The 26,298-nt window shown below is 40.5% G+C and overlaps 1 protein-coding gene across 2 annotated transcripts in view; it reads left to right on the top strand.

Annotated features, from left to right (window-relative positions):
• The window catches only part of LOC124775833 (caspase-1-like), a 130,772-nt gene that overhangs the window by 93,423 nt on the left and 11,051 nt on the right, over positions 1 to 26,298 (top strand). For both annotated transcript variants that reach the window (XM_047250667.1, XM_047250668.1), the window contains exons 2-4: positions 2,439 to 3,253; positions 12,059 to 12,303; positions 18,329 to 18,507. In XM_047250667.1, the coding sequence (XP_047106623.1) occupies positions 2,439 to 3,253; positions 12,059 to 12,303; positions 18,329 to 18,507 (1,239 nt within the window). The remainder of the gene's footprint in view (positions 1 to 2,438; positions 3,254 to 12,058; positions 12,304 to 18,328; positions 18,508 to 26,298) is intronic.

Genomic DNA, 26,298 nt, shown 5'->3' with positions numbered 1-26,298 from the left:
TTCAAGTATTTTACACTTGCAGCTCATTGGGTCCGACTTACGTAGAAGTTGCCAAGACATTGCACAATGGATCACAGCTTCTTGAAACTTTCTGTAATGAAAGATCAAAAAAATGACTGTGTGTGTGTGTGTGTGTGTGTGTGTGTGTGTGTGTGTGTGTGTGTAAATAGAAATCAGTCCTCCTAAAATTATTAGGAAGAATTTCGTGGTGGCACTCAGCATTTTCGACCTAGAGTCCAGAGGACTGTTCGAATCTAGAAAAAAGGTTTTGCTTTAAGCGTCTCATCGTCGACTAGTAACCGTACGAGTAAACTGCTCCTGGTCAGCCACCTCCGTCGTTGAATCTGTCACAATTGCGTCAAACGGCCAATTTTTTATTTGCCGCATGATGTCTCAAGTGATACATAATTTCCAATATAAGTATTGCTAGAGTCGGCCAAATTTCGCGGCGCTTCAGCCAGATCTTTTAGTTCAGGTAAATCGCTCATCTTACGGAAGAGTGTAAAGAGGTTTCCATTGATTGTTTCATGACGCCTCAGTACCTTTCCCGTACTGTTGAGGAATCTGAGTGAACTTGAATTACTGGTAACCCGATTGCAGTTTCCTTTTGAGCGGCCAGCAGATGGTGCGTGAGTTGGCGGAACACAGGTGTGCGATTTTCTCTTTATTCAGTAATACCGACAAATTCTAGACGAAAAGGGATTTTGTCGTGTACTTTTCTACACGTCATATGCAGTTAACAGTAATCGTGTTCTACAAAAAGGTAGGTGTGTGTGTGTGTGTGTGTGTGTGTGTGTGTGTGTGTGTGTGTGTGTGTGTGTTTGTGAGCCATAGCAGAGAAGACACTCTTTCCTTCGTATTGTAGCCACGAATAAGGCAAAGCACCTCGATTCACAAGATTTCAATTACTTCGCGGAAACTTATGGCATGATATTATATAGTTCGGGCATTTAACATTGGCTGACGTGTAGTAGCTTAAAGGATTCGACTGTTTGTTTAACCAGAAACTGCTGTCAACCAAATACCATTTGCTTATTTGTTGATGTACATTCAATTTTTTTATCGCTGCCTCTACCTGTAGTTAGTGCACACCGTAAGTGAATTTGATGGTATGGAGGGGAGGGGAGAGGAGAAAGCGAAAAACCGTAACTAGCCACTCCCCGCCCACGACTTGGGGGGGAGGGGGGTCTGCAAGTGCTCTCCCCCCCCCCCCCCCCCCCATCCCCCCCTCCTCTCACCGGGGTCGTTTGTGCATGCAGTTTCTCCCGCATCAGATGTTTCTCTTTGTTATCGTAGACCCAGTCAGTGCGGTACGTGTTAGGAAAATATATTAACATTAGAGAACATGCCGCACGATGTCGGTACATTGAAAGTTCAAGAGAATGAGGGTGACAGCCATTCGTTCGTTAACGCGTGATTCTACGTCAATAAGCTTGATCTAACGAAATACTCCGGTGAACAGATTCTGTTACTACCGCCTTCTGATAAAATGCTCATGTATTTAAAGGAATTGGCATCTACAGTTTTAGTTCATACAAGGTACGGTAGAAGAAACTTGATGTGTCAGTTGATCCTTACCATCGATTTCGCTGTACAGAATCCGTTTCCCAAGCCGTCTGGGCCAATCGTTGTTTTTGGAAGCAATGGTAATCAGTTTATAACGAAAATATAGATATGACTGCTCTAAACATTCTATGCATAATTCCTAGATAGTTTCAGGATGCAGTCCAACGCGGTGGCCAAGGATTCTCTTGACCTGTAGCTAGCGTGTGGAAACAGCTGTGCTTGTTCCTAGAAATTCCCTTTCGTCGTTCGATTTAGAAGCTTTACCACAGGGGTAGTCAAACGTTTTGATCCACCGACCACTTTTGTACCTCTGTCAGTAGTAAAATCACCCGCGCATCGTTTGCACAGTAATGGTGATGTATAAAGTAGGGAAGTAACGTTAGTTAAAACACATATTACTAACCACATTCTTCGTCAATTTTTTATAGAAATCTAATTAAAACGTTCTTAAAACGCCTACCCTATCGCCCACCATGACAGGGAACGCCCACTATAAAATAGTGGGCGGTAGGGACCAGGTTCATTTTCACTGTTGTAGCAGCAGTCGTGATTGGTGACTAAATTGTGAGAATTCAGTTCTACTTAAATAAAACGTTCTTTTTAATGCGCAGACATGTTTCTGCGCTTGTGTGTCATCATTGATGGGTGTTTATATTCAGTTTTTCTAGAAAATACATGGTTGGTTATTAAAAAGAGCTACTGTTTACATAATACGCGGACCTGAATTCCAATTATTTCCGTTTGTTGTATTTGGAACTTATTATTTGTCGTCTAAATTAGAATAGTATTTCATTTAGATTTATCGTAATGTAGTTTCTTGCCACAACATAGTAAAAAGCACTTTAATTATTCTGCTCTGTTTTATTTTTCAGAAAACTGATAATACGAAAGGACATCAGAGCAGTGCGTCCAACACTTCAGGGACGAAAACTTACTCCAGTGAAGCTGTGCAAGTACCCGAAGCTAATGGGTTAGATAGCTCCGCTGGATCGGAAAACATTGAAGCATTCAGTAGCTATACGGACCGCAGTGCTCATCAGAGAAACACGAGAGAGAGTCGTGGTAGTGACGAAGTAAATGATACAATGGGTGAAAAAGACAACCTTGCCAAAATAAGAGTTGTGACCAATGAGCTCACAGACACTACTCGGATAGTGAAATCAGATGGACAGGATCTGTCTGCAAAATTGGAGAGAAAGGTGTACATCGGAAGCAGCGATGAAAGCGATTTGAACGAAGTCTTTTTCAACTTCGAGAAGACTGCCAAAGAGGACAAGGAGAACAATGTGGACGTGGTCGCAGACAATAATAGGAACCACGAGACTGAGACGAAGTGTTACCCGAAGCGGACAAGGCGAATGTCCGATGTGATAGACTCCATTGGTGACTCGTTTAGTTCGGATAAGAGCGGTCGCTATTCGCGGAAGTCCAGCAGTAGCTCACCGCCAGCCACTCCCCCATCCGACGCCGGTTACAGCAGCGTCCACTCGACGCCGTCGCACACGAAGCCAACCAAGGCGACACCTTGCAGGGTGAGCGACACAACTGATGCCGGCTGCGACATTAGAGCCAAGTACGATTGCCAGGGCAGCGCGAATGCTGCACCTACGGAGATGGAGGAGAATGAGACCACTGATGCCGGCCCCATCAGCCAGCAGTTCGATGACATTAACGACATGATCGTCGGGTGAGTATTCTACGGTTCGATAAATTCACGGTGACTTCTTTATTTTTTTTGACACTTGCTTGCTGCTAGACGTTATTTGTATTAGGTTCAGTACAATGTATTAAAGTTTATTTTCATTTTAAATGGTTTAGGCAATGGCCCATACAACAAAGGACAAAATTTAAAAAAAGAGGCATGACGGGGGGAAAGTAACGCAGAGGAACATGGGGATGTGAAAGTTGTGTGTGTGTGTGTGTGTGTGTGTGTGTGTGTGTGTGTGTGTGTGTGTGTGTGAGATAGATATAGGGGGACGGCAATGTTTATTGTTAGATACGTGTTTGTATGTTCCATATTTCGTGCATTGAGTTGTAACACATGCCACTCGCCACAGAAAGCAGTGAAATGCCATTGCGAGACTGGAGGCAACCAATTGGGACAAAAACAGCATACCGAGTTGGGAACAATAAGTTCAGGATTTAGACACATTTCGTCAGCTTTATTGCCGTTGGCGTTTTGATATTATTATTATTATTATTATTATTAGTAGCATTATATACTTACAGTCAATCTAATCGGCATAATTTACGAAATATAGTTGTTACCGATATCTTAGAAGAAAGATTAAGGAAAGGCAAACCTACATTTCTAGCATTTGTAGACGTAGAGAAAGCTTTTGACAATGTTGACTGGAATACTCTTTCAAATTCTGAAGGTGGCAGGGGTAAAATACAGGGAGCGAAAGGCTATTTACAATTTGTACAGAAAGCAGATGGCAGTTATGAGTTGATGGGCATGAAAGGGAAGTAGTAGATGGGAAGGGAGTGAGACAGGGTTGTAGCCTCTCCCCGATGTTATTCAGTCTGTATATTGAGCAAGCAGTAAAGGAAACAAAAGAAAAATTTGGAGTAGGTATTAACGTCCATGGAGAAGAAATAAAAACGTTGAGGTTCGCCGATGACATTGTAATTCTGTCAGAGACAGCAAAGGACTTGGAAGAGCAGTTGAACGGAATGGACAGCGTCTTGAAAGGAGGGTATAAGATGAACATCAACAAAAGAAAAACGAGGATAATGGAATGTAGTCGAATTAAGTCGGGTGATGCTTCGGGAATTAGATTAGGAAATGAGACACTTAAAGTAGTAAAGGAGTCTTGCTATTTGGGGAGCAAAATAACTGATGATGGTCGAAGTAGAGAGGATATAAAATGTAGACTGGCAATGGCAAGGAAAGTGTTTCTGAAGAAGACATTGGTTACCATTGAGTACAGATTATGTCAGGAAGTCCTTTCTGAAAGTATTTGTATGGAGTGTAGCAATGTATGGAAATGAAACATTGATGATAAATAGTTTAGACAAGAAGAGAATTGAAGCTTTCGAAATGTGGTGCTACAGAAGAATGCTGAAGATTAGATGGGTAGATCACATAACTAATGAGAAGGTATTGAATAGAATTGGGGAGAAGAGAAGTTTGTGGCACAACTTGACTAGAAGAAGGGATCAGTTGGTAGGACATGTTCTGAGGCATCAATGGATCACCAATTTAGTACTGGAGGGCTGTGTGGAGGGTAAAAATCGTAGAGGGAGACAGAGATGAATACACTAAGCAGATTCAGAAGGATGTAGGCTGCAGTAGGTACTGGGAGATAAAGAAGCTTGCACAGGATAGAGTAGCATGGAGAGCTGCATCAAACCAGTCTCAGAACTGAAGACAACAACAACAACAACCGAAGACCACTTGCCTGTAGATTACAACATTAAAAAAAATATATTTACCTACCATAAATTTTTCGGGTCGACAGAAGCGTCCGATCCAACGCGTCGGCTTTGACCCGTGACGGAAGGGTGTTGTCGTGTGAGACGTTATGACGGCGCGGAGTTCGGTTTGAGTGTGGCTGTCTCCAGTTCCGTTTTATCTTATTTTATTTACTTTTCTGATCTGTTCGTTCTATCTCGTGAGATTTTTTTAAAAAGACAAAATACACTAATCAGCTACTGAAGCATCTTTATCTTCTATGGGTTGCAGGGGTTACGACCCCTGGGGAGGTGGGCGGGTATTCATGCATGGCTGTCTTCACTTACACGTTGTAGTTACGCAAGGCGTCTAAATTTGTTTATATTTAGTTTGCCCCCCACCCAAAACTCCCCATTTCCCGCGCTTGTCCTGTTAGTGTCATTAGGCTTCTTGTGGAAAGTGTGTGTGTTTGTTTTTTGTTTCCGCCATATTTGTGACGTCATGGGTCAAAGCAGACGGGTGGGATCGGACGCTTCCGTATTTCCAATTTTTCTTATCCCATGGCCCTGTCAATAACACCAAATGGAGTCGTGTTTCATATTGGTGTTGTAAGTGATAGGGATCAAAATTCCAAACAAGCAAACAAAGATAATGCAAGGCAGAGTTCCTTGATAAATGGCCAACTGACTCGGAACGCAAAAACTGAAAAACATCAGTGTTCCAGGTTGAGGCGGAACAGTTGACTTCAAAATCCTACCTTGGCAAATCTGGGCAGGGGCATGGATCTGTCAGAACTAATAACATTTAATGCCAAAATTTTAGCGACAGGCCCAGGGTAGTTGATGAAGTTGACTATGATACTCTTCCCTTGGGTGGTACTACCCAATGGTGATGGAAGGGCTTAAAAAGGTTTAAAAGTGGATGTGCTACAGTGAAAGAATAAACAATATCAATTAAAAGGTATTGCATGTAGAAGGCATCAACATACCGATCATATCAAAATTATCCGTACATAAAACTCCCTGGCAGATAAAAACTGTGTGTCACTGGGACTTGAAACCGGGACCTTTCGTTCTTTCACAGGCAAGCGCTCTACCATCTGAACTACCAAAGCAAGACTCAAGACATATCCCCACAGCTTTACTTCCGCCAGTACCTCATCTCCTACCTTCCAAACTTCACAGAAGATGTCTTGTGATACTTGTAGGACTAGTGCTCCTGGAAGAAAGGAAACTGCGGGAATATGACTTCACCACAACCTGAGGATGTTTCCAGGAGGAGAAGAGGCACTGGCTGAAGTAAAGCTTTGAGAACAGATTGAGAGTTGTGGTTGGGTAGCTCAGTTGGCAGAGTACTTGCCTGCTATAGGCAAAGATACCAGAGTTCCAGTCCGGCACACAGTTTCAATCTGCCAGGAAGTTTCAGATCAGCACGCTCTGCTGTACAGTGAAAACTTCGTTCTTGGGGTATCTGTACAATTCGTAATGAACATACACACGGAACTGGTTCCAGTCATAAAAAAAACCTCCATCCTTTCAATTTCATTCCGTTTCCCACTTCTCATGTTTACTAAAGATATTAGTGGAGAAACGTTTTACAGAGTACAAAGAACTTACATTTACAGGTTAAATTTTCAGATTATCTAAAAGTGAATCAAAATGTGACCAATTTCTTCTGGTGTGGCTTCAGGCTTTTTCAGTTTAAAATTTATGCATTCCATGGAAAGTTCACAATATCCTTATAAGCTGTATTGTCATCGCTGGTCAGCGAGGATTTTAACTTACAATAGGTGTTTCATTTCGCCTCTTGGCCTGCTCTTGACCTTCTGGTGGAAACAATTTGCTTTCGCTTGAGACCATTTGAGAACTCCATAGGAAGACCCTTTAACATTAACGTTCCCATTACAAATTTTTGACCATTCTGCCTTTGCCTTAACTTCAAGCAGTCCAATAGTAATGAAACTGTGGAAGGGATTTAGAAATAAGCTCATCGCACAACGAACTAGTCAGCCCCAGGAGAAATCACAGAAGCATCCTGAAGCACTGCCACCAGCATCGATAACGACCTCATTTTGGCGAAGAAAGATGTCCCCAAGTTCCTTCAGGTGTGCCATATCCATCTGAAGCCACTCACTGATAATTAGACCCCATAAATCTACAAAATTGTGATGCTAATTGATAAGTTTAATCTGCTGTTCCTAATAGTCTGACATTTACTGTGGGATTAAAAAGGGGTAATGCAGCATACCAGCCCAGTGTGATGGGGTGTCTGAGGGTTTGTCAAACAAGGAACATAATGCCTGCAGTCCTGTGACAACGACCTTTGCAGCCTGGAAATTGGGAATGTCCACAGCATTCTCCACATGCAGATGTGGAAGGAAGGGCAACACATGGTCACATAGAATTTTGCAATAAAGTCCTGGTTCATGTATATGATAATCTGAATGAGTGAATCAAAGCCATGGTATACAAAGTGCCATCAAAGATCGCAGAACCACCTATGACCTAACTATATCTTCCACACACTCCAGGTTAAATGCCTCATTGAGGTGCTGCTGCACTTCTCTTACATTACCTGAAAAGAGCCAAAATGGTGACGTATCAACTACTGCTGTTGTCCAGTTTGGCTTATCGAAGACAAGGACCTTTCTGTGCACTGTGAGAATTGATTTTTCGCGAGGTGACAAACTCCAAACATTGTTTCCCGCCATTCCCTTAACGATGTTAAAAAACTGGCAAACATGTACCTGCATTTGCTGCCAGCAAAAATTGTCGGGTTTTAAACCAGTTGGCGTCTCTGGTATGTACTGGGTAGGATATTTTTACGACCACTAGCTCTAAGCCATGCTACTTCGCACTACATCACTCATTGACATACCAACAAATCCACAAACTTCATTCACAGTGGTTTTTGGCACGTCCAAATCATGACAACTACTGCCATTGCCAGACCTCCATATTGACCCAACATAGTATGTAGATTCCATACAGTCGACTAATGTACACATTAAATCGCTGCCAGTCGTGGAGGCTCACGTGATGATGTGGCACTAGTTCATATCTCTAGTACTCCAGAGTGCTCAATGTTATGATGAAGTAACTAATATTTAGTTTGGACAAGTTAGGAACGAGTGTTCCACGTATATGGCAAGCTAATCAGCCCTTGTTGCCACTTTATACTTCAGTGACCTGTGATCCACCGAGAACAGATAAATTTATAGAAATTTGGTGGTGGTGGTATTCATCCATAGATCTCTTCTACAATGATACATAACTTAAGAACAAAAAGCAAGGTCATTCATATATACTTACATTTCCAGGTTCGCACAGGTAGTCGACCATGGCCTTATAGTAGGAACAGTCCCGGCATTTGCCCGTGTTAATTTAGGGAAATTGTGCAAATCCTAACTAAGGAAGGCTGAAGATTGGAGGCTCCACCCTCCTGAATATAAGGCCACTCTGTTTAAAACAATGCTGCCTCATCTGGTTTATCCTTATTGTATAGTACTGTTCTACAAATAAGTTACTTAATGATGGAAAGGCTACACTGTTCATTCATTTCTCTCTCTCTCTCTCTCTCTCTCTCTCTCTCTCTCTCTCTCTCTCTCTCTCTCTCTCTCTCTCTTTCTTTCTTTTCTCAGGAAAGAAACATTGCAACACTGGTGAAGGAAGTTCACAGAAAACAATTTCGAATAATTTTCTCATTCTTCTTCTTCTTCTTCTTCTTCTTCTTCTTCTTTTTTTTAATTCATTCATCTGAAGACTAGTGAGAAACATACCATGGAAATTGGGACCAATGAAGATGAGTAAGGACAATGCTATATCAGTATATGCTGGGAAGTATTAATGTAGTAATAGTTTTCAGACATGGGTATATAAATGCTATAAATATAAAAGTAATAATCGGGTTTCGAACACAAGTCACAAAATTAAGGAGGCGCAGCACTAACTGCTGTGCCATATCTGAGGATACCACGAAGGTAACATGCAATACCTCAAAAACTTTGACCATTTTCTGAAACAGTAGAGTATCTATGGATAAGCCAAGGCATGTGTTTGTTTATTGTGACCCCTCATCCACTGAGCGAAGTTTGCAGGAAATCAGGTTATGGCACATGCCGTGTTCTCATCAGTTACACAACACTTGAAAACATTGTGATCAAATGAGGTGGAATAATATAACGTTCCTTAAGAATTTCTAAAGTCATTAGGGGAGGTTCTAACGAAATGACTCTTAAAGTTCATTTGCAAAATACATGAACCTGGGGATGTGCCAGGTATGTACCATCAGATTTTGGGATAAAAATATCATTTAGATCATCCCGAAGATAAGAAGGGCAAGTAGGTGCATGAGCTATCATGCACTCAGTTTTATAGCTCTCACTAAAGTGTCTGACGTGTACAGAACAACGGAAAATGAAATTAATAATCTGTTAGGTGACAATGTTTGCCATTAGAAAACAGTCACGAAGGTGGTAGTTCTGACATTGTGCTTGATAATGGAAGAAAAACAAGGCGATCACAGGATTTGTTGACTTGGAAAAAAAGTTCGACAATATCAAATGGCGCAGTATGTTGGAAATACTCACAAAAACTGCTGTAAGACGTAGCGTAAAACATGCAGAAAGCCATGTGATACACAAAAAATGAGAGGGAACAATTCATGGAAGATAAGTAACTCCTTAGTAGAATTACTCTTTCTCTCCTACTATTCAGTCTCTGCATCAAAGAAGCAGTGGTAGAAATAACAAAGGTTCAGGACTGGGATTAAAATTGAAGATGAGCTGATACCAGTAATATATGCTGATGACATCGCTATTCTCAGTGAAAGTGATATACTGAATGAAATGAACAGTCTGCTGATAACAGAATGTGTATTGAAAATAAATAAAGTAACAATGAATATAATGAAGTAGCAGAAATCAGATTAGAGAAACATACCATGGAATTGGGACCAATGAAGTGAAGAAATTCTGCTACCTCCATAGCAAAGTAACATGAGAGACAAAGCAAAGCAGATATGAAAAGCAGACTAGCAAATGCAAACAGGGATTGCATACGTAAAAGTAGTCTGCTGGTATCAGACAATGGCCAAAATTTGAAGAAGAAATTTCAGAAAGTTTGTAAGAAGTACACTGATCTATGCAAGTGGATCACAGATTGAAGGAAAAATTGAAAAAAAGTGAACTGGAGCATTTGAGATGTGCTGTAGAACCATGCTGAGAATTAGGTGGAATGTTAAGAAGGAATGAAGATGTCCCCACGGAATGGGCAAGGAAACACAATATGGAAAACACTGACATGAAGGGACAGGGTGGTAGCACAACTGGTAGTATATCAGGAAATAAATTCCATAGTACTAAAAGGAACTGCATGGGAAGACAGATTGGAATATATCCAAAAATAATAATTGAGGAAGGTGGGAATAAGTGTGACTTGGAGGTGAATAAGTTGGGGCAAGGGAGGATTTCACGGCAGATTGCATCGACCTGGTCAAAGAGAGGTAGGACAAATAGGATCCTTCAATAGCTTGAAAAGACAAGTTTAAAAACACACCTATTAATCAAGGGTTCAAACTAAACTGTAGCAGACAGAGCTCAGATGACAGCTTAAGAAGCCAACATATGGTTCATAGCTAACAGTTTGTCTTAATCTCACAGAGACTCATATTAAGCAATTTTAAACTAGTAGTAGTAGTGTCCATCACTATAAGTAGCTATTAATGGTTATCACAGAATGAAGCAGCTGTGAAGTTCCTTTGGGGCCACTAATTAAGCAGCTCAGTTCAACATGTTAAGCTTTTAGAAAAATCTCTCCTTTTGTTGACCTAAAGGCAAGAGCATTGCATCATTCTGAGCGTTCCCAGTTCCTGTTCTCTTACGGGATTATGTTCTGAGCAGTGCACTTACAGAAAATAGTGTCACTTTAGCAGAAGTGAGCTGTAAGAATACTGTGTAGATAACCATGTCTCTTTAAGCAGCATTTTCAAAGATGTTTGAATTCTTACTAACTTCAATACATTTACTGTTTGTTTTTTGTTGTTGATACTAAAAATTAGTTTAACATGAACTATGTTGTGCATTGTTACAATATAGAAGAGACAAATACGACAATTTTCACGTTGACTTCAGTCTCCTTGTTCAGGATTTAGAATGAAGTTAGGTACATTGATGTTATGATTTTCAGCAAGCTACCATCTAATTTAAAGCAAGAAATTGGGGATCCTTCCAGTGTGAAAGAAAATCAGACATACCTTATTAGCCACTTTTCTACAAACTATTTGAACATTTAGATTCAGGAACCAAAAGGTTATGTTAGTTTCCTGGCAAGTAGAAGTGTTCATTATAAAGTTTCTAAAACTATTTTCTTTGAACAAAGGGACGAAGAGAGAAAAGATTAGAGATTAATTCTGCTCTTCCTCATCACCTCACTTGAGCAGAGGTAACTAATGGGCTATAATGATTTGCTCCTGGTCAGATCACAGGGTCAGAAATGCGTCATATGTTTTAATGAAACACGAAAAAGTAGTGACTCAATGCACTAAAATTTATGTACTTTGGTTGCATTGCCAAATATGATTCCATTTCATCAATGGGAAAGAAAATGGCCCATCATCCCTGCAGTTAGGTCAACACCACAAGAGATCATGATTGAGTGGTGTGTTCCCTAAAAAGTTCAGAACAATACAATCATTACTCATGAACTAAGTTTGCTTTAAGTAGTTGTCATGATAGTTATCCTGAGTAAAACTGTTCTGTTTGTGTTTTATCAAATGTAAGTGTGTAGTATTTCATTGAATGTCCGAGTTAAGGAATAGACACTTAACCTCTCATAGTTCAGAAATGTGTTCATACTTAGGCAGTTGCAAAGAAAATCACCATTTCATATTCACTGTTTTTTCAAGTTTATCATGAATTACTAGTTGCCTTACAAAAGCGACTAGCATTTTAAGATGAACTTAAAAACTAGATCTGAAGTGTTAAGTACTTACTTAAGTACTTTATTTTTTTGTTCAGTAGTTGTAATTTACCCTGTGATTTTTTTGAATATCTTGGAAGGGTAAGAGATTAAGGCTAGTTTTATTTTCTTTTTCCAGTGGTCCTGTTATTGAGGCTGTTATGCCTGTTGGAAAACACGCTGAAGAATATAATATGAATCATCCTCGTAGAGGACATGCAGTCATCTTCAATAATGACACATTTGATACTCCAGGTGTTAGTAACCGATCTGGTTCAGATGCTGATGTTAAAAATCTGAACCGTCTTTTCACAGCTTTGGACTTCGAAATTACAGTTCACCATAACAAAGAATACAGTGAAATAAAAAAGATACTACTGGACTGTGAGTATTTTACCTACTAGTTATATGTATTTCAATTAATTAGTTATATGTAAGTACACTGATTTTGTGATTAATAACTCTAAATACAGGTAAGGTTAATAAAGTTGATTCTAAGAAAATACTCAGTTACTGTGAAAGAGATTGTGGAAAAGAAAAGATTATTGTGGAAAAGACTTGTCTTAACTGGTGATTTAAATCACCCCTCTGACCACTAAGAAACAACCATAATTGTAGACAATTTCCAGTTTCTCCCAGTCATTGGAAGAAATCAAATGATGCCTTTCCTTCTTATTCAATGTTAAATCAAAATGCCATGGTTGTGCCCTTCAGACCACAAGATGTTGAGTGGTTGCTATATTATGATGTCATGTGGCATCATCTGGATGCAATGTAGAGGGGTATTTCATACAGCCGTCCATCGCTTTAGTATTCTCATGGTTAACCATCTTTGAAGTGGAAATAATCACAATCAGAAGCAGATTTTACAAGTTTAATTCACTATTAGGAACCATTACAGCCTATAGTATTTCTGTAATAGTAACAGGGAAAGGTAATACTAAATAAAAATATATATAAAAAACCCTATTATGTAAGTCTTTGTGCATCATCACTGATGCAATTGCATAACATACAGTAAGTTGTATAAGGTAAGTTTGAGAGATGCAAAAATTCCCTGTTTCACAATTATATGTATAGAGAGAATTTAATTGAAGTTTAAGACACATGAGAATGGCAGAAAATCTGCTTCTTAGTTTCACACTTTGCATAAAGTCAGAACATGTCAGTTTCTGAAATGACTTGTAAGTAGAATTGCTGAACATAATGGCTTAGAGATGTTTTGAGATAACTGAAACACCGTCAGGTAAAGTATGGAAACAGTTAGTTGAACTGAAATAGCAAAAAACTCATTTTTCATAAATACTTAACAGAACCAGAAAGGTTGGCTAAAGTGTTTCATAAATTAAATTTAGTGTATTCCAAGAAATATTTTTATTAAATTACTCATTGCAGTTCATATTTTACAACAGTACATTCTTCCTATTTGCACCTTTTCGTATATTACAAAGAAGTTAACAAATAGCTGAATTACCACACTTCAAAAACTACAGTTATAATTGTCAACATGCAAACTATTACAGAATCTGTTAGCCAATTATGCATTTAAAGCATTATTACATTTAGGTGATGTAGTCACAAAAGTACTAAGCAGCATGGTGCTAGTTAATTGGTAACTTGGTAACAAAGTGTAAACGCAAACCAGTTTCTTGTCCCTTGTTACTGTATACATTAAGAACTCCCATATCAGTGAAGATACTGCATAGTAATTAAATTAATGAGTTAGAATCAGCTATCACTGGATTTACTTTAGAAATACTACATTAAACAATTATTCATGCCCTCGTGTTTCATAGAATTATCTTCAGGCGTAATGCTATTAAAGGGGTAGTATTCTTTCAGTAAAAGTGAGCAACAAGGACATGATGTAAAGTAGGTAACTCCACATCTTGAAAAAAGCCTCTTCGAAGACATAAAAATTTGTACTCACTATTCACTATGCTCTACAATTACTTGTTATTGGTATATGCTTCTAATTAAGAACCACTCTTCAAATAGGTTAATATTTACACAAAAACATAATGTGAAATCCATCTTGTATGTGCGTCAGGGGCTAAAAAATGATAAAAATTGCAGGTAAATGTAATTGACGGGAAATTATTTTTGAAGTTCATGCTCTACATTTCATGAAGATGTTGATAGTAATTCTTGTATATTAAATCCAGTATTGTGGTTCAGTCTCCTCTGATGAATTTGTCTTCAAATTGATCAGGATTTCAAAAGCATTCAAGACCTGGATGGTAAAACTGCATTTGCGGTGTCAGCAGCTTTTCTGTTGCTTGCTGCTGTCGGCAATTGTTTGCGAAATGAATCGCAGGGAGTAAGCATGACAAACTGTTAAATGTAGGTAGAATTTTAAGTACAACCAGAAACAAGCCAGAAAAGTATGTTACTGCAATGACAGATAGATGTATCTGGCTATGCTACTTTCCAATCACCAAAGAAATACTAAAATCAATGAGACATGTAAAATTCATAATAACCAGGTCAGTGAGAGTTACTGTGGCACTCCTAGTATTGGAAACAAATATAATAAATTTGTATCTTCTGCTGAAAGTTGCTAAGAGACATGATTTTCTTTAGCTACTGTGTACTATTACCTAGTTGCTATAGCAAAGTCAACTAATTGCCAACATCAGCATGAAATGCAAGAGTCACTGACAACATATGTGCACTTCAGCTATGGGGCATTCTATGAACATTGTTCAGGCTTCGCTGGTAGTTCCAAGTAACAATAACTCCAGAAATTACTATATATTATGAAAAAACTGTCATACTTCTCTCGAGGTGTCACACATGCAGCAGTTCGAATGTAGTTACTATATTATACAGAAGAGGTGCTACCACAGCTCTTGTTTATCATTTCCAACTGAACTTTAATTTTTACTACAGGGCACTATGGGTTCTAGGCATGCCCCAGTTTATTGGCTGACTGATGCACCAATTTTTCTATAGCCCAGAGAGCTTACACACTGCCTGACCAACTGCGCTCTGCAATTACAGTGTGTGCGCGTTTGCTATGGGCAAAGAAATGGCTAATGCAAAGAAAGAAATTCACCCATGCTATGTTAGTAATGCAGCTGGAAGCCAGTGATATTCTGAATTAATTAAGAATGGAGGAAACATGTTCTTCAGTTTTTCTGAGTGTCATCAAACCATATTTGTTGGAAAGAAAAGTCACAAGATGATTTGTAAGCTGCAAGGGAGAACTGTTCACTACATTATGATTTCTACCTGCTGGCAGAAATTAAGAGGACCTTAGTCAATGCAGTTGTATCCCCACAATTATTTAAGATGATCCCTGCAACTTGAAATATGGTTTAGTTGCATGAAGAAACTCCTCATGTGTCATGATTCAGACTTTATCAATTTATGTATTTATGTATGTATGTATGTATGTATGTAGTACAAAAGATATTGTGTGTTAATTTTAAGAAACTCGCTTCAGATTAGAGGAAGAAAGACTACAAACTTTGATCATGCACATCATGTAATATAGAGGCTTACAGCAACAGATTCATAAGAAATCAACCACGTAACAACAGTTAGAAACATAAAATTTATTATGCTTCGCTCATCATAGCAGAGGGAGTGGCAATAGACTGGATTTCTAACAATGAACCAAGTCTGTTTTATTGATAAGTCCATTGACTGTCGATATTTCAGTATTTAGATTTTATTTCTAATAGGTATCAGAATTGAAATAACAGTTTTGATTTGTTTGTTTGTGTTTGTTTTTGGTTTTTAGATTTTATTTCTGATAAGCATCAGAAATAAAACCTAATAACTGCCGTCCGAGGTGGCCGAGCGGTTCTATGCGTTACAGTCTGGAACCGCGCGACTGCTATGGTTGCAGGTTCGAATCCTGCCTTGGGCATGGATGTGTGTGATGTCCTTAGGTTAGTTAGGTTTAAGTAGTTCCAAGTTCTAGGGGACTGATGACCTTAGAAGTCAAGTCCTATAGTGCTCAGAGCCATTTTTTTAAACTAAAAACTGAAATAGTCAACATACTTTGTCATAAAAATATGTATATATCTTTCTGACACTGTTCTGTTAGTCTTATTTGTACAGCGTGCAGTAACAGATGATGAACTTTCCTCAGGCAGAGTTCTCCTGTGCATCCAAATTACCACCTCCTTTTCCCACCCACAGTGGTACATCTCCTGCATTGGCGACCCAGGTCAGGGCTTCCAATTGCAGTTCATGTCTGATCCTTTCTTTCCGAACTGGAGTCCTTGCCTTTACCACCTATACTTGAGGTCAATTCACGTACACCTCCATGGTGTACACCTAGGTGGTGGCTTTGCCTGGACCTTTCACGTGGCCCTAAGGATTCAACCCGGCGGCTCTCTGCTGCCACTTCCTCCAGATTCTTGACATGTACCAAGGCCATCAAGTGGTTTACACAGACGTCTCAATGGCTGATGATCACGTCAGCTTCGCGTATGTCCATGGAGGACATATTGAACAGCATTCCTTGCTTGATTGCTGCAGTGTTTTCATTGCCAAGCTGGTGGCTATATCTCGTGCTCTTCAGCACATCCGTTCATGCCCTGCGGACTTGTTTCTTCTGTGTATGACTCCTTGAGCAGCCTAAAAGTTATCGACCAGTGCTACCCTAGTCATCCGTTGGTAGTGACCATGCAGGAGTCCATCTATGCCCTGGAATGGTCCAGTCACTCAGTGGTGTTTGTCTGGATCCCAGGTCATGTCAGAATACCAGGCAACGAACTTGGTGACAAGCTGGCCAAACATGCTACGCGGAAACTGCTTATGGAGATCAGTCTTTCTTTTCTTCTTTGCTTCTTTCCCTTGTATAATTATTTTTCTGGGAACAAGGGACCGATGACCTCACAGTTTTGTCCCTTCCACCCCGCCCCTCCCCCCTCCTTTAAACAAACAAACAAACAAACAAACCTACCTACCTACCTCAGGCAGATGTGACAGTGTTGAAACTTGTGGGGTGATGTGGTGAGGGGTTGGCAGTCAGGTGGTCATATTCAACTGATTGCATGACAGCAAAAATAGGTTGATCAGCCAACAAGCCTACATTGTGTAATTTGTTGGCCTTTCAGCCAATAAATTGGTACACGAGTAAGGCTCTTAACACTGAAGTCTTAGCACAACCCATCACTTTGTTCAATAATGAAACTATACAAATGTCACTAAACACATAATAGTTACTGTTATGTTTGCAATGGCAGAGGACAAAGCACTGTTCCAACCTGAGATTCAAACATATTTAGAAGTAGGGGGAGAACAGTTAAAGAAAGTTAACTGGGTAATGTTAGTGAACGGTAACTGAAACCTCAATTACATGTTCTTTTTGTCTGCACTAACATTGTTTCATAAAGTGTAAAAGGCAGGAAATTCAAAATTGATGCAGAAATGGATGGTAATTAACATTCTGAATATAGTGAAGATTTTTTGTAAACTGTCCACCTGTTTCTTTCTTTCTATTCATATTTCTCTGATGAATGGCAATAACTTCAGGAATCAAAATTCCAGTACTGTGCTGGTAAGAACAGCAGAGTCTTCCGCCAAACTGTTTGTACTAGCAGTTCTTTGCTCAGGGAGGAAAGCTGGTAGACTGGTGAATGTTACAAAGAAGGAATGGCACACTGAAGTCAGAGAATGAGAGTGATCAAGCTGTTACTAGAACAGGGGACAATGACTGGCATTACTGAATTTTTACCTCTTAAGGGTCAGTAGCTGCCATTCATACTGTCTTTTCGTTATTTTTCTTTTCTCCCAAACAAGTTTCATATTAATAGCCAGAAGGAGCCATTGCATGTAACATGTGCAAAATATCCAACAGAAAATTGACTCGTGTTAATCTAATCGGTGCTAATTATGGGAATTACTTCAACATAGGCCTATATTAAGCAAGAAACTGAGACTCCCTATAAATTCAAAAGAATTTAATAAAGTGTTGTATTACCCAGTTCTGCTCCAAATGATTTTTTAACTGAATTAAATTTGAAAACTTCTTTCAGTTGCAGGACAAACAGTCCTATGCTAAACATACCAATGTCCTTATGTCAGAGACATAACAGTTGCTCTATGATAAATATCAATGTTTATCTAGATGCTAAGCTGGCCACCATGATTTGATGTGACAGAGGAAGTAGCTTTAAGAAAGTAGAGGCTTTAATTTTAGGATTTCAAATTTGTCAAAGTGAGCACAGCATTCAGAGCAGTTTAAAATGGTTAGTAGTAATTTGTTTCTAACATAGACTTACATTCTTACATTTGTTGATGTATGTCTCGACTAATTTCAGTTCTTGATCTGTGGTATATGAAAATGAATGAAAGCAACAACAAAATGTTTCTTCTGTGTACATACATTGTATGCTTGTTTATAATGCGCTATGTGAATTCAGCTATAAAGAAACTTTCTTGATTTCAGTGTCAAAGGAAGATCACTCGGATGCTGACTGCATCGTAGTGACGGTGCTAACTCATGGTTTGAAAGAAGGTTATATTCTCTCAAAGGATGTACCTTACTCTGTTGACTACTTGTGGAAACCATTTACGGCTGATAAATGTACCACGTTGGCTGGAAAACCAAAAATCTTCATTGTGCAGGCAAGTGAAAATGTGTATTTTCAAGTTAATGTGGAGTAGTACATAATCACTGAAACAATATTAACTAACATTTTTGATGTACTTAGTGTTCACACTGGCATTAATATCAATCACAGTAAATACCAGAAATAACGACTGATTCGTCAAAAGATTGGTGAATGGCAAAGAATATTTGATATGTAGTGTGGGGAATGGGATAAAACTAACATGTGTTAATAACACAAAAAGAACTAAAATAATTATAGGCAATCAAACTGTTGTATCAACATAATTTATCAACAGCTCAAACAAAGTTTTGCATTCCATAATGACTTGTAGTTCATTGGTGTTCATACATGGTCTCGTGTAAACATGAATTCTCAGTACTGTGCGGTGGAGTATGCTGCATTCCCAATCATGTGGGGCAATGCAGCTCACGTATGTTACTCAGTTGGTGCTTTCAAGGGTTGTTAGAAGCACAGTTAGTACCAGATTGCCTACTAAATTGTGTCAGTGACATTCAGCTACAACCATTACACACAAAACTGAGAACATCTGCCTTATAATCACCACCTGTGGTTGACAATGCCACCTAGCGACTACTGCCTCCAAATCAGGGTTTGTAGGTAACCTACACAGAATGCAATACTACAGCAGGCTGCCATATTAGAAGGAAATGGGAAGGCATTGTTAACACAGAACAGTCTCAGTGTGAGGTATTTGATATTCAGGCATCTACTACTACTACTACTACTACTACTACTACTACTACTAATAATAATAATAATAATAATAATAATAATAATAAAGTGACCAACAGAAAATCACACACTTGCTATACATGGATGATCTAAAACTACTGGCAGCAACAAATCAACAACTCAACCAATTACTAAAGATAACAGAAGTATTCAGCAATGATATAAATCCGGCTTTTGGAACAGACAAATGTAAGAAAAATAGCATAGTCAAGGGAAAACACACTAAACAGGAAGATTACGTATTGGATAACCACAGCGACTGCATAGAAGCAATGGAAAAAACAGATGCCTATAAATATCTAGAATACAGACAAAAAATAGGAATAGATAATACAAGAAGAACTAAAAGAAAAATATATACAAAGACTAACAAAAATACTGAAAACAGAATTGACAGCAAGAAACAAGACAAAAGCTATAAATACTTATGCCATATCAATATTGACCTACTCATTTGGAGTAGTGAAATGGAGTAACACAGACCTAGAAGCACTCAATACACTTACACGATCACAATGCCACAAATATAGAATACATCACATACATTCAGCAACTGAAAGATTCACATTAAGCAGAAAGAAAGGAGGAAGGGGATTTATCGACATAAAAAACCTACATTATGGACAGGTAGACAATTTAAGAAAATTCTTTCTAGAACGAGCAGAAACTGGCAAAATACACAAAGCAATCACTCATATAAATACGTCGGCTACACCACTGCAATTTCATAACCACTTCTACAGCCCTTTAGATCACATAACATCAACAGATACGAAGAAAGTAAATTGGAAAAAGAAAACACTACATGGCAAGCACCCGTATCATCTAACACAGCCACACATTGATCAGGACACATCCAACACATGGCTAAGAAAAGGCAATATATACAGTGAGACAGAAGGATTCATGATTGCAATACAGGATCAAACAATAAACACCAGGTATTACAGCAAGCATATTATTAAAGATCCCAGTACCACAACAGATAAATGCAGACTTTGCAAACAACAAATAGAAACAGTAGATCACATCACAAGTGGGTGTACAATACTAGCAAATACAGAATACCCCAGAAGAAATGACAATGTAGCAAAAATAATACATCAACAGCTTGCCTTACAACATAAACTTTTAAAACAACACGTTCCTACATACAAGTATACACCACAAAATGTACTGGAGAATGATGAATACAAACTATACTGGAACAGAACCATTGTAACAGATAAAACAACACCCCATAACAAACCTGACATCATACTCACCAATAAAAAGAAGAAATTAACACAACTAATCAAAATATCCATACCCAATACAACAAATATAGAAAAGAAAACAGGAGAAAAAATTGAAAAATACATCCAACTGGCTGAGGAAGTAAAGGACATGTGGCATCAGGATAAAGTTGACATTATACCAATTATACTGTCAACTACAGGAGTCATACCACACAATATCCACCAGTACATCAATGCAATATAGCTGCATGCAAACTTATATATACAACTACAGAAATCCGTAATTATTGATACATGTTCAATTACCCGAAAGTTCCTAATTGCAGTAGAACATATACCGTACAGTTAAAAGGAAGTCACGCTTGATCAAAGTCCGCATCACTTTCTATTTTTGACCAGACATAACGTCTGAGAAAAGAACGAAATAATAATAGTAATAGTAATAATTATAGCAGAGTGCCAATGTGTCATAGGCATACAGTGAAACACACTAAGCTCAGAGACCACTGATTTATGTTTTGAACACACATCATATGAGGTGCTACCCTGAAATGAGGAGGTTAGCACAGGAGAGGAATTCATGATGGACCGTATCAAACCAATCAGAAGATTGACTGGGGGAAGGGGAGGTCCAACCACCTCATATGATGGAATAAACAGTCTAATGAATACAGTATATAAACTGACAGTAAATCAAAGAAAGACCAAAGTAATGACAAGTTGGCAGAGATGAGAACAGTGAGAAACTTAACATTAGGATTGATGGTCATGAGGCAGATGAAGTTATGGAATTCTACTACCTAGGCAGCAAAATAACCAAAGAGAGAGAGAGAGAGAGAGAGAGAGAGAGAGAGAGCAAGGATGACATCAGAATCGGACTAGCATTAGCAAAAAGGGCATTCCTGACCAAGGGAAGTCCACCAGTATCTAACACAGGCCTTAACTTGAGGAAGAGATATTTGAGAATGTACATTTGGAACACAGCAGTGTATGGTAGTGAAACAATGACTGTGGCAAAACCAGAACAGAAGATAATCTGATCATTTAAGGTGTGGTGCTACAACAGAAGGTTGAAAATTAGGAGGCTTGGTAAGGTAAGGTATGAGGAATGAGGAAGTTCTGCACAGAATTGGGGAAGAAAGGAATATGTGGGAAACACTGACAAAGAGAAGGGACAGAATGATAGGACATCTGTTAAGACATGAGGCAATGACTTCCATGGTACTGAAGGGAGCTGTAGAAAGCAAAAACTGTAGAGGAAGATGGAGATATGTAATTCTTCGTCACTTTCACTCAGGATAACATCATCATCAGCAAATCGTATCATTGATATCATTTCACCTTGAATTTTAATTCCAGTCCTGAACCTTTCTTTCATTTCCATCATTCTTTGTTTGATGTTCAGATTGAACAGTAGGGCAAAACACTACAGCCTTATCTTACACCCTCTGTAATCCGAGCACTTCATTCTCAGTCATCTGCCCTTATTATTCCCTCTTGGCTCTCATACATATTGTGTATTACCTGCGTCTCCCTATAGCTTTTATATATAATAGAGGGAAACAGTCCACGTGGGAAAAATATATCTAAAAGCAAAGATGATGTAACTTACAAAACGAAAGTGCTAGCATGTCGATAGACACACAAACAAACACAAACATACACAAAAAATTCAGGAAAAAAGGACGTACACAGACACAAGCAGACATTTTCCTGCTTGTCTGTGTACGTGCGGATGCATATATATATATATATATATATATATATATATATGTGCGTGCGTGCGCGCACGTTTGCGAGTGTATACCTGTCCTTTTTCCCTTCTAAGGTAAGTCTTTCCGCTCCCGGGATTGGAATGACTCCTTACCCTCTCCCTTAAAACCCATATCCTTTCGTCTTTCCCTCTCCTTCCCTCTTTCCTGATGAAGCAACTGTTGGTTGCGGAAGCTTGAATTTTGTGTGTATGTTTGTGTTTGTGTGTCTATCAACATGCCAGAACTTTCGTTTGGTAAGTTACATCATCTTTGTTTTTAGATATATTTTTCCCATGTGGAATGTTTCCCTGTGCCATTTTACATTGTCGAATGCTTTTCCAAGTTGATAAATCATATGAATGTGTGAATGTGTCTTGATTTTTCTTTAGACTTGCTTCCATTGTCAACTGCAATGTCAGAATTGCCTCTCTGGTGCCTTCACCTTTCCTAAAGCCAAACTGATCATTTAACACATGTTCAATTTTCTTTTCTATCCTTCTGTGTATTATTCTTGTCAGCAACTTCGACGCATGAGCTGTTAAGCTGATCGTGCGATTATTCTCGTACTTGCCAGTTCATGCAGTCTTCGGAATTGTGTGGATGATATTTTTCTGAAAGTCAGGTGGTATGTTCCCAGACTCATACATTCTACACACTAACTTCAGTCCCCCCAGGGGATCCACAACTCTTTTGTGGATACGTGCGTAGCGAGCACAGGACCCCGAGCTAATGTGGCCCTCCTTCCTTTCCGGGCTGCATACCTTCCCTTACCCCATCCTTCCCCATCCCCCATCTTGCCCCCCCCCCCCCTCCCCTCACCTCTGGCTCTTTCCTTCCCTTTCTCCCCCTCTGGGAGTATGGTTTGTGCTTACGTCCGGAGACGGACGCTCGAAACTGTTAAAAATTCCTTGCTTTCTACGCTTCGTCCTTCCTCTGTCCTTCTCTTTTCCTTACCTCTTCTCTTTGCCCTTTTCTCCGCTGCGGCGTTTGAGACCCCTCTTCTTTCCTTTCCCTTTCTTTTTTTTCCCTCCCTGTGCGTGTCTGAAGGCCGACCCACGCATTTCCATGCGTAGCCGGTGACGGGGTAACGCGTAATTCCCCGCCCCGGGTAGACAGGTAGGACACGTACATACCCCCTGGTAACGGCCAGGCCCAGGGAGGGGTGACTACCCAAGCTGATACCTTCCCGAAAGTGCCGATTGGTCCCTCTGTCCGTTTGTCGGGAGGTGTGACCTGAGATGTGAACAATCACCTAAGGCGGGAGTGCCCTCAGAGAGGGCCCCCACAAGGGAGGAGCATGCCATTGGAGACGCCAGTAATCATGGGGGATTCTTCCGCAATGGTTTCCTCACCTTCCACTATGTCTGCTCGCAAGCGTAAGTTCACCGAGTCTCAGCCACAGACAGTTCTTCCATCGTTGCCACAGTTCCTTGTTGTATCTCGGTCTGACAAAGGTCACGACTTCTCCACGGTCAACCCTTTCATTATTCAGAAAGGTGTCAACGCAATTGTTGCAGGTCCTGTAAAGTCTTGTTCCAGATTACGGAATGGCACCGTGTTGTTACAAACAGTCAGTGCCCTCCAAGCACAAAAATTGCTGCGTACTTCACTGCTCCACATCTTCCCTGTCCGGGTTGAACCGCACCGCACTGTAAATTCCTCGTGTGGAGTCGTTTATACACGCTCCCTCGATGGATTGTCTGATGAAGAAATTCAGCACTACCTGTCAGATCAGGGCGTAACGGCTGTTCATAGAGTTATGAAAAGGGTTGACACGAACATCATTCCAGCCCACACTGTCTTCTTGACATTTGACAAAATTCAACTCCCATCGAAAATCACAGCAGGCTATGAGATAATTTCCATTCGCCCTTACGTCCCAAACCCTACACGTTGCTATCGGTGTCAGCCAGTCCTGTTCCAATCCGGCCAAATGTGTTACGTGTGGCAAGGATGCCCATGAGAATGCTTGTCCCCCTCCATCCCCTCACTGCATCAACTGTATGGGTGACCACGCTGCTTCCTCCCGAGATTATCCCATTTTTAAATGACGAAAAGCTCATCCAGGAAATAAGAGTGAAGGAAAAGGTGTCGACCTTTGCTGCTCAAAAATTATTCGCCAGTCAACAGCCCACCGTGCCTCAGACAGGAAAATACAGCACTGTCCTAGCTTCTCCTCGGCCAACAAAGGAGGCGGCCACACAGACTTGTGACCTCACCTTTAGTACCACGGTTGTCAGATCGGCCAGCGCAAAGATCGCCCGTTCAACCTCACCACTTTCGCCTGCCCACTCTATGGCTCACCCTTCATTGGCTTCTGCTAAATCTCGAGCCCACAAGTCAGACACCAAGACTTCGAAAAAAGAGCATACTCGTGAAGATTTTTTATGTACCCCGACTTCACAACCATCGGTTCCTCCGTCATCTAAACATCACATTCCCAAGAAGGCTAATAAGAAACCCAGTTCATCTCCTTCTCCGCCAAGGCGTGTCCCATATACAGCACCACCTGGCGGAAATCGCCCTCGGCCTTCTTCTGTGTCGCCGAGGCGCACTGCTGGCGGCCGATCAACCGGCCGATCGCTGGTGGCAGGAGCTGCTCCTGAACAACCTATGGATCAGGATCTTCTGCCTTCGGCTGAATGCCATTCCATGCTGTTGGTCGCAAGCTCTGAGCAGTCGTTGAGTTGACGGCGACCTTGGTCACATTCCTCCATTTTCAGTTCACCCCATGTCCATTATCCACTGGAATATCCGCGGCATTCGAACCAATCGGGACGAATTGTCGATCCTCTTACGATCCTACTCACCGGTCATCTTCTGTCTTCAGGAAACAAAGCTGCATCACCATGACCGCTTTGTTCTCCCCCATTTTCAGTCCGTCCAATTTGATCTCCCCTCTGTTGAAGGCACTCCAGCCCATGGAGGCCTCATGATTCTTCTCCATGATACTCTCCATTATCACCCAATCCCCTTAAACACTTCCTTCCAAGCTGTCGCTGTCCATCTTTCCCTTTCTGGATATACCTTTTCTCTTTGTACTGTATACATTCCATCGTCCACACCAATGGCACGAGCTGATCTCCTTCATCTTCTTGGTCAGCTTCCACCTCCCTATTTGCTGGTTGGGGACTTCAATGCCCACCACCCGCTTTGGGGATCTCCACATCCTTGTCCACGTGGCTCACTATTGCTAGATGTCTTCCATCAAGTGGATCTAGTTTGCCTCAACACTGGGGTCCCTACATTTTTGTCTGCCTCCACGACAAATCTCTCTCATTTGGACCTTGAGGTCGGTACCGTTCCGCTAGCTCGGCGCTTTGAATGGTTCACCCTTGATGATACACACTCGAGTGACCACTTTCCATGTGTCCTTGGACTGCAGCCTCAACTGCCATATATGCACCCGCGACACTGGAAGTTTGCCCAAGCCGATTGGACACTTTTTTCGTCTAGCGACATTCGATGACCGTCACTTTCCTAGCGTCGACGATGAGGTTACACATATTACCGATGTTATTCTTACAGCTGCAGAACGTTCAATACCATGCACCTCCGAATTGCCCCGGCGCCCCCCAGTTCCTTGGTGGAACGAGGCATGCCGTGATGCAATACGTGAGCGGCGACGTGCTCTTCGCGTTTTCCGCCACCATCCTACTTTGGCCAACTGTATCCGCTATAAGCAGTACCGTGCGCGATGCCGTCGCGTCATCCGCGATAGCAAGAAGGCAAGCTGGAAATTCTTTATTAGCTCATTTAACACCTTCACTCCCTCCTCGGAAGTTTGGAGTCAGCTTAGACAGTTATCAGGTGCGCCTAGTTTCTCCCCAGTCTCTGGGCTCACTGTCGCGCGTGATACGTTAGTGGACCCCGTCACAATTTCTAACTCCTTGGGTGCACACTTTGCTGAAATTTCGAGCTCTTCAAATTACCCGCCAGCTTTTCTCCCGAAGAAACGTGCAGCGGAAGTGCAACCTCTTGCTTTCTTCTCAAAATCGCGAAAGCTATAATACTGTTTTCTCCATGCGGGAACTCCAACATGCACTCTCTTCTTCTCAC

Source organism: Schistocerca piceifrons, chromosome 2 (assembly GCF_021461385.2).
Source record: "Schistocerca piceifrons isolate TAMUIC-IGC-003096 chromosome 2, iqSchPice1.1, whole genome shotgun sequence".
NCBI classification, from domain to species: Eukaryota; Metazoa; Arthropoda; class Insecta; order Orthoptera; family Acrididae; genus Schistocerca; species Schistocerca piceifrons.
This window is presented reverse-complemented; position numbering and strand designations above follow the sequence as displayed.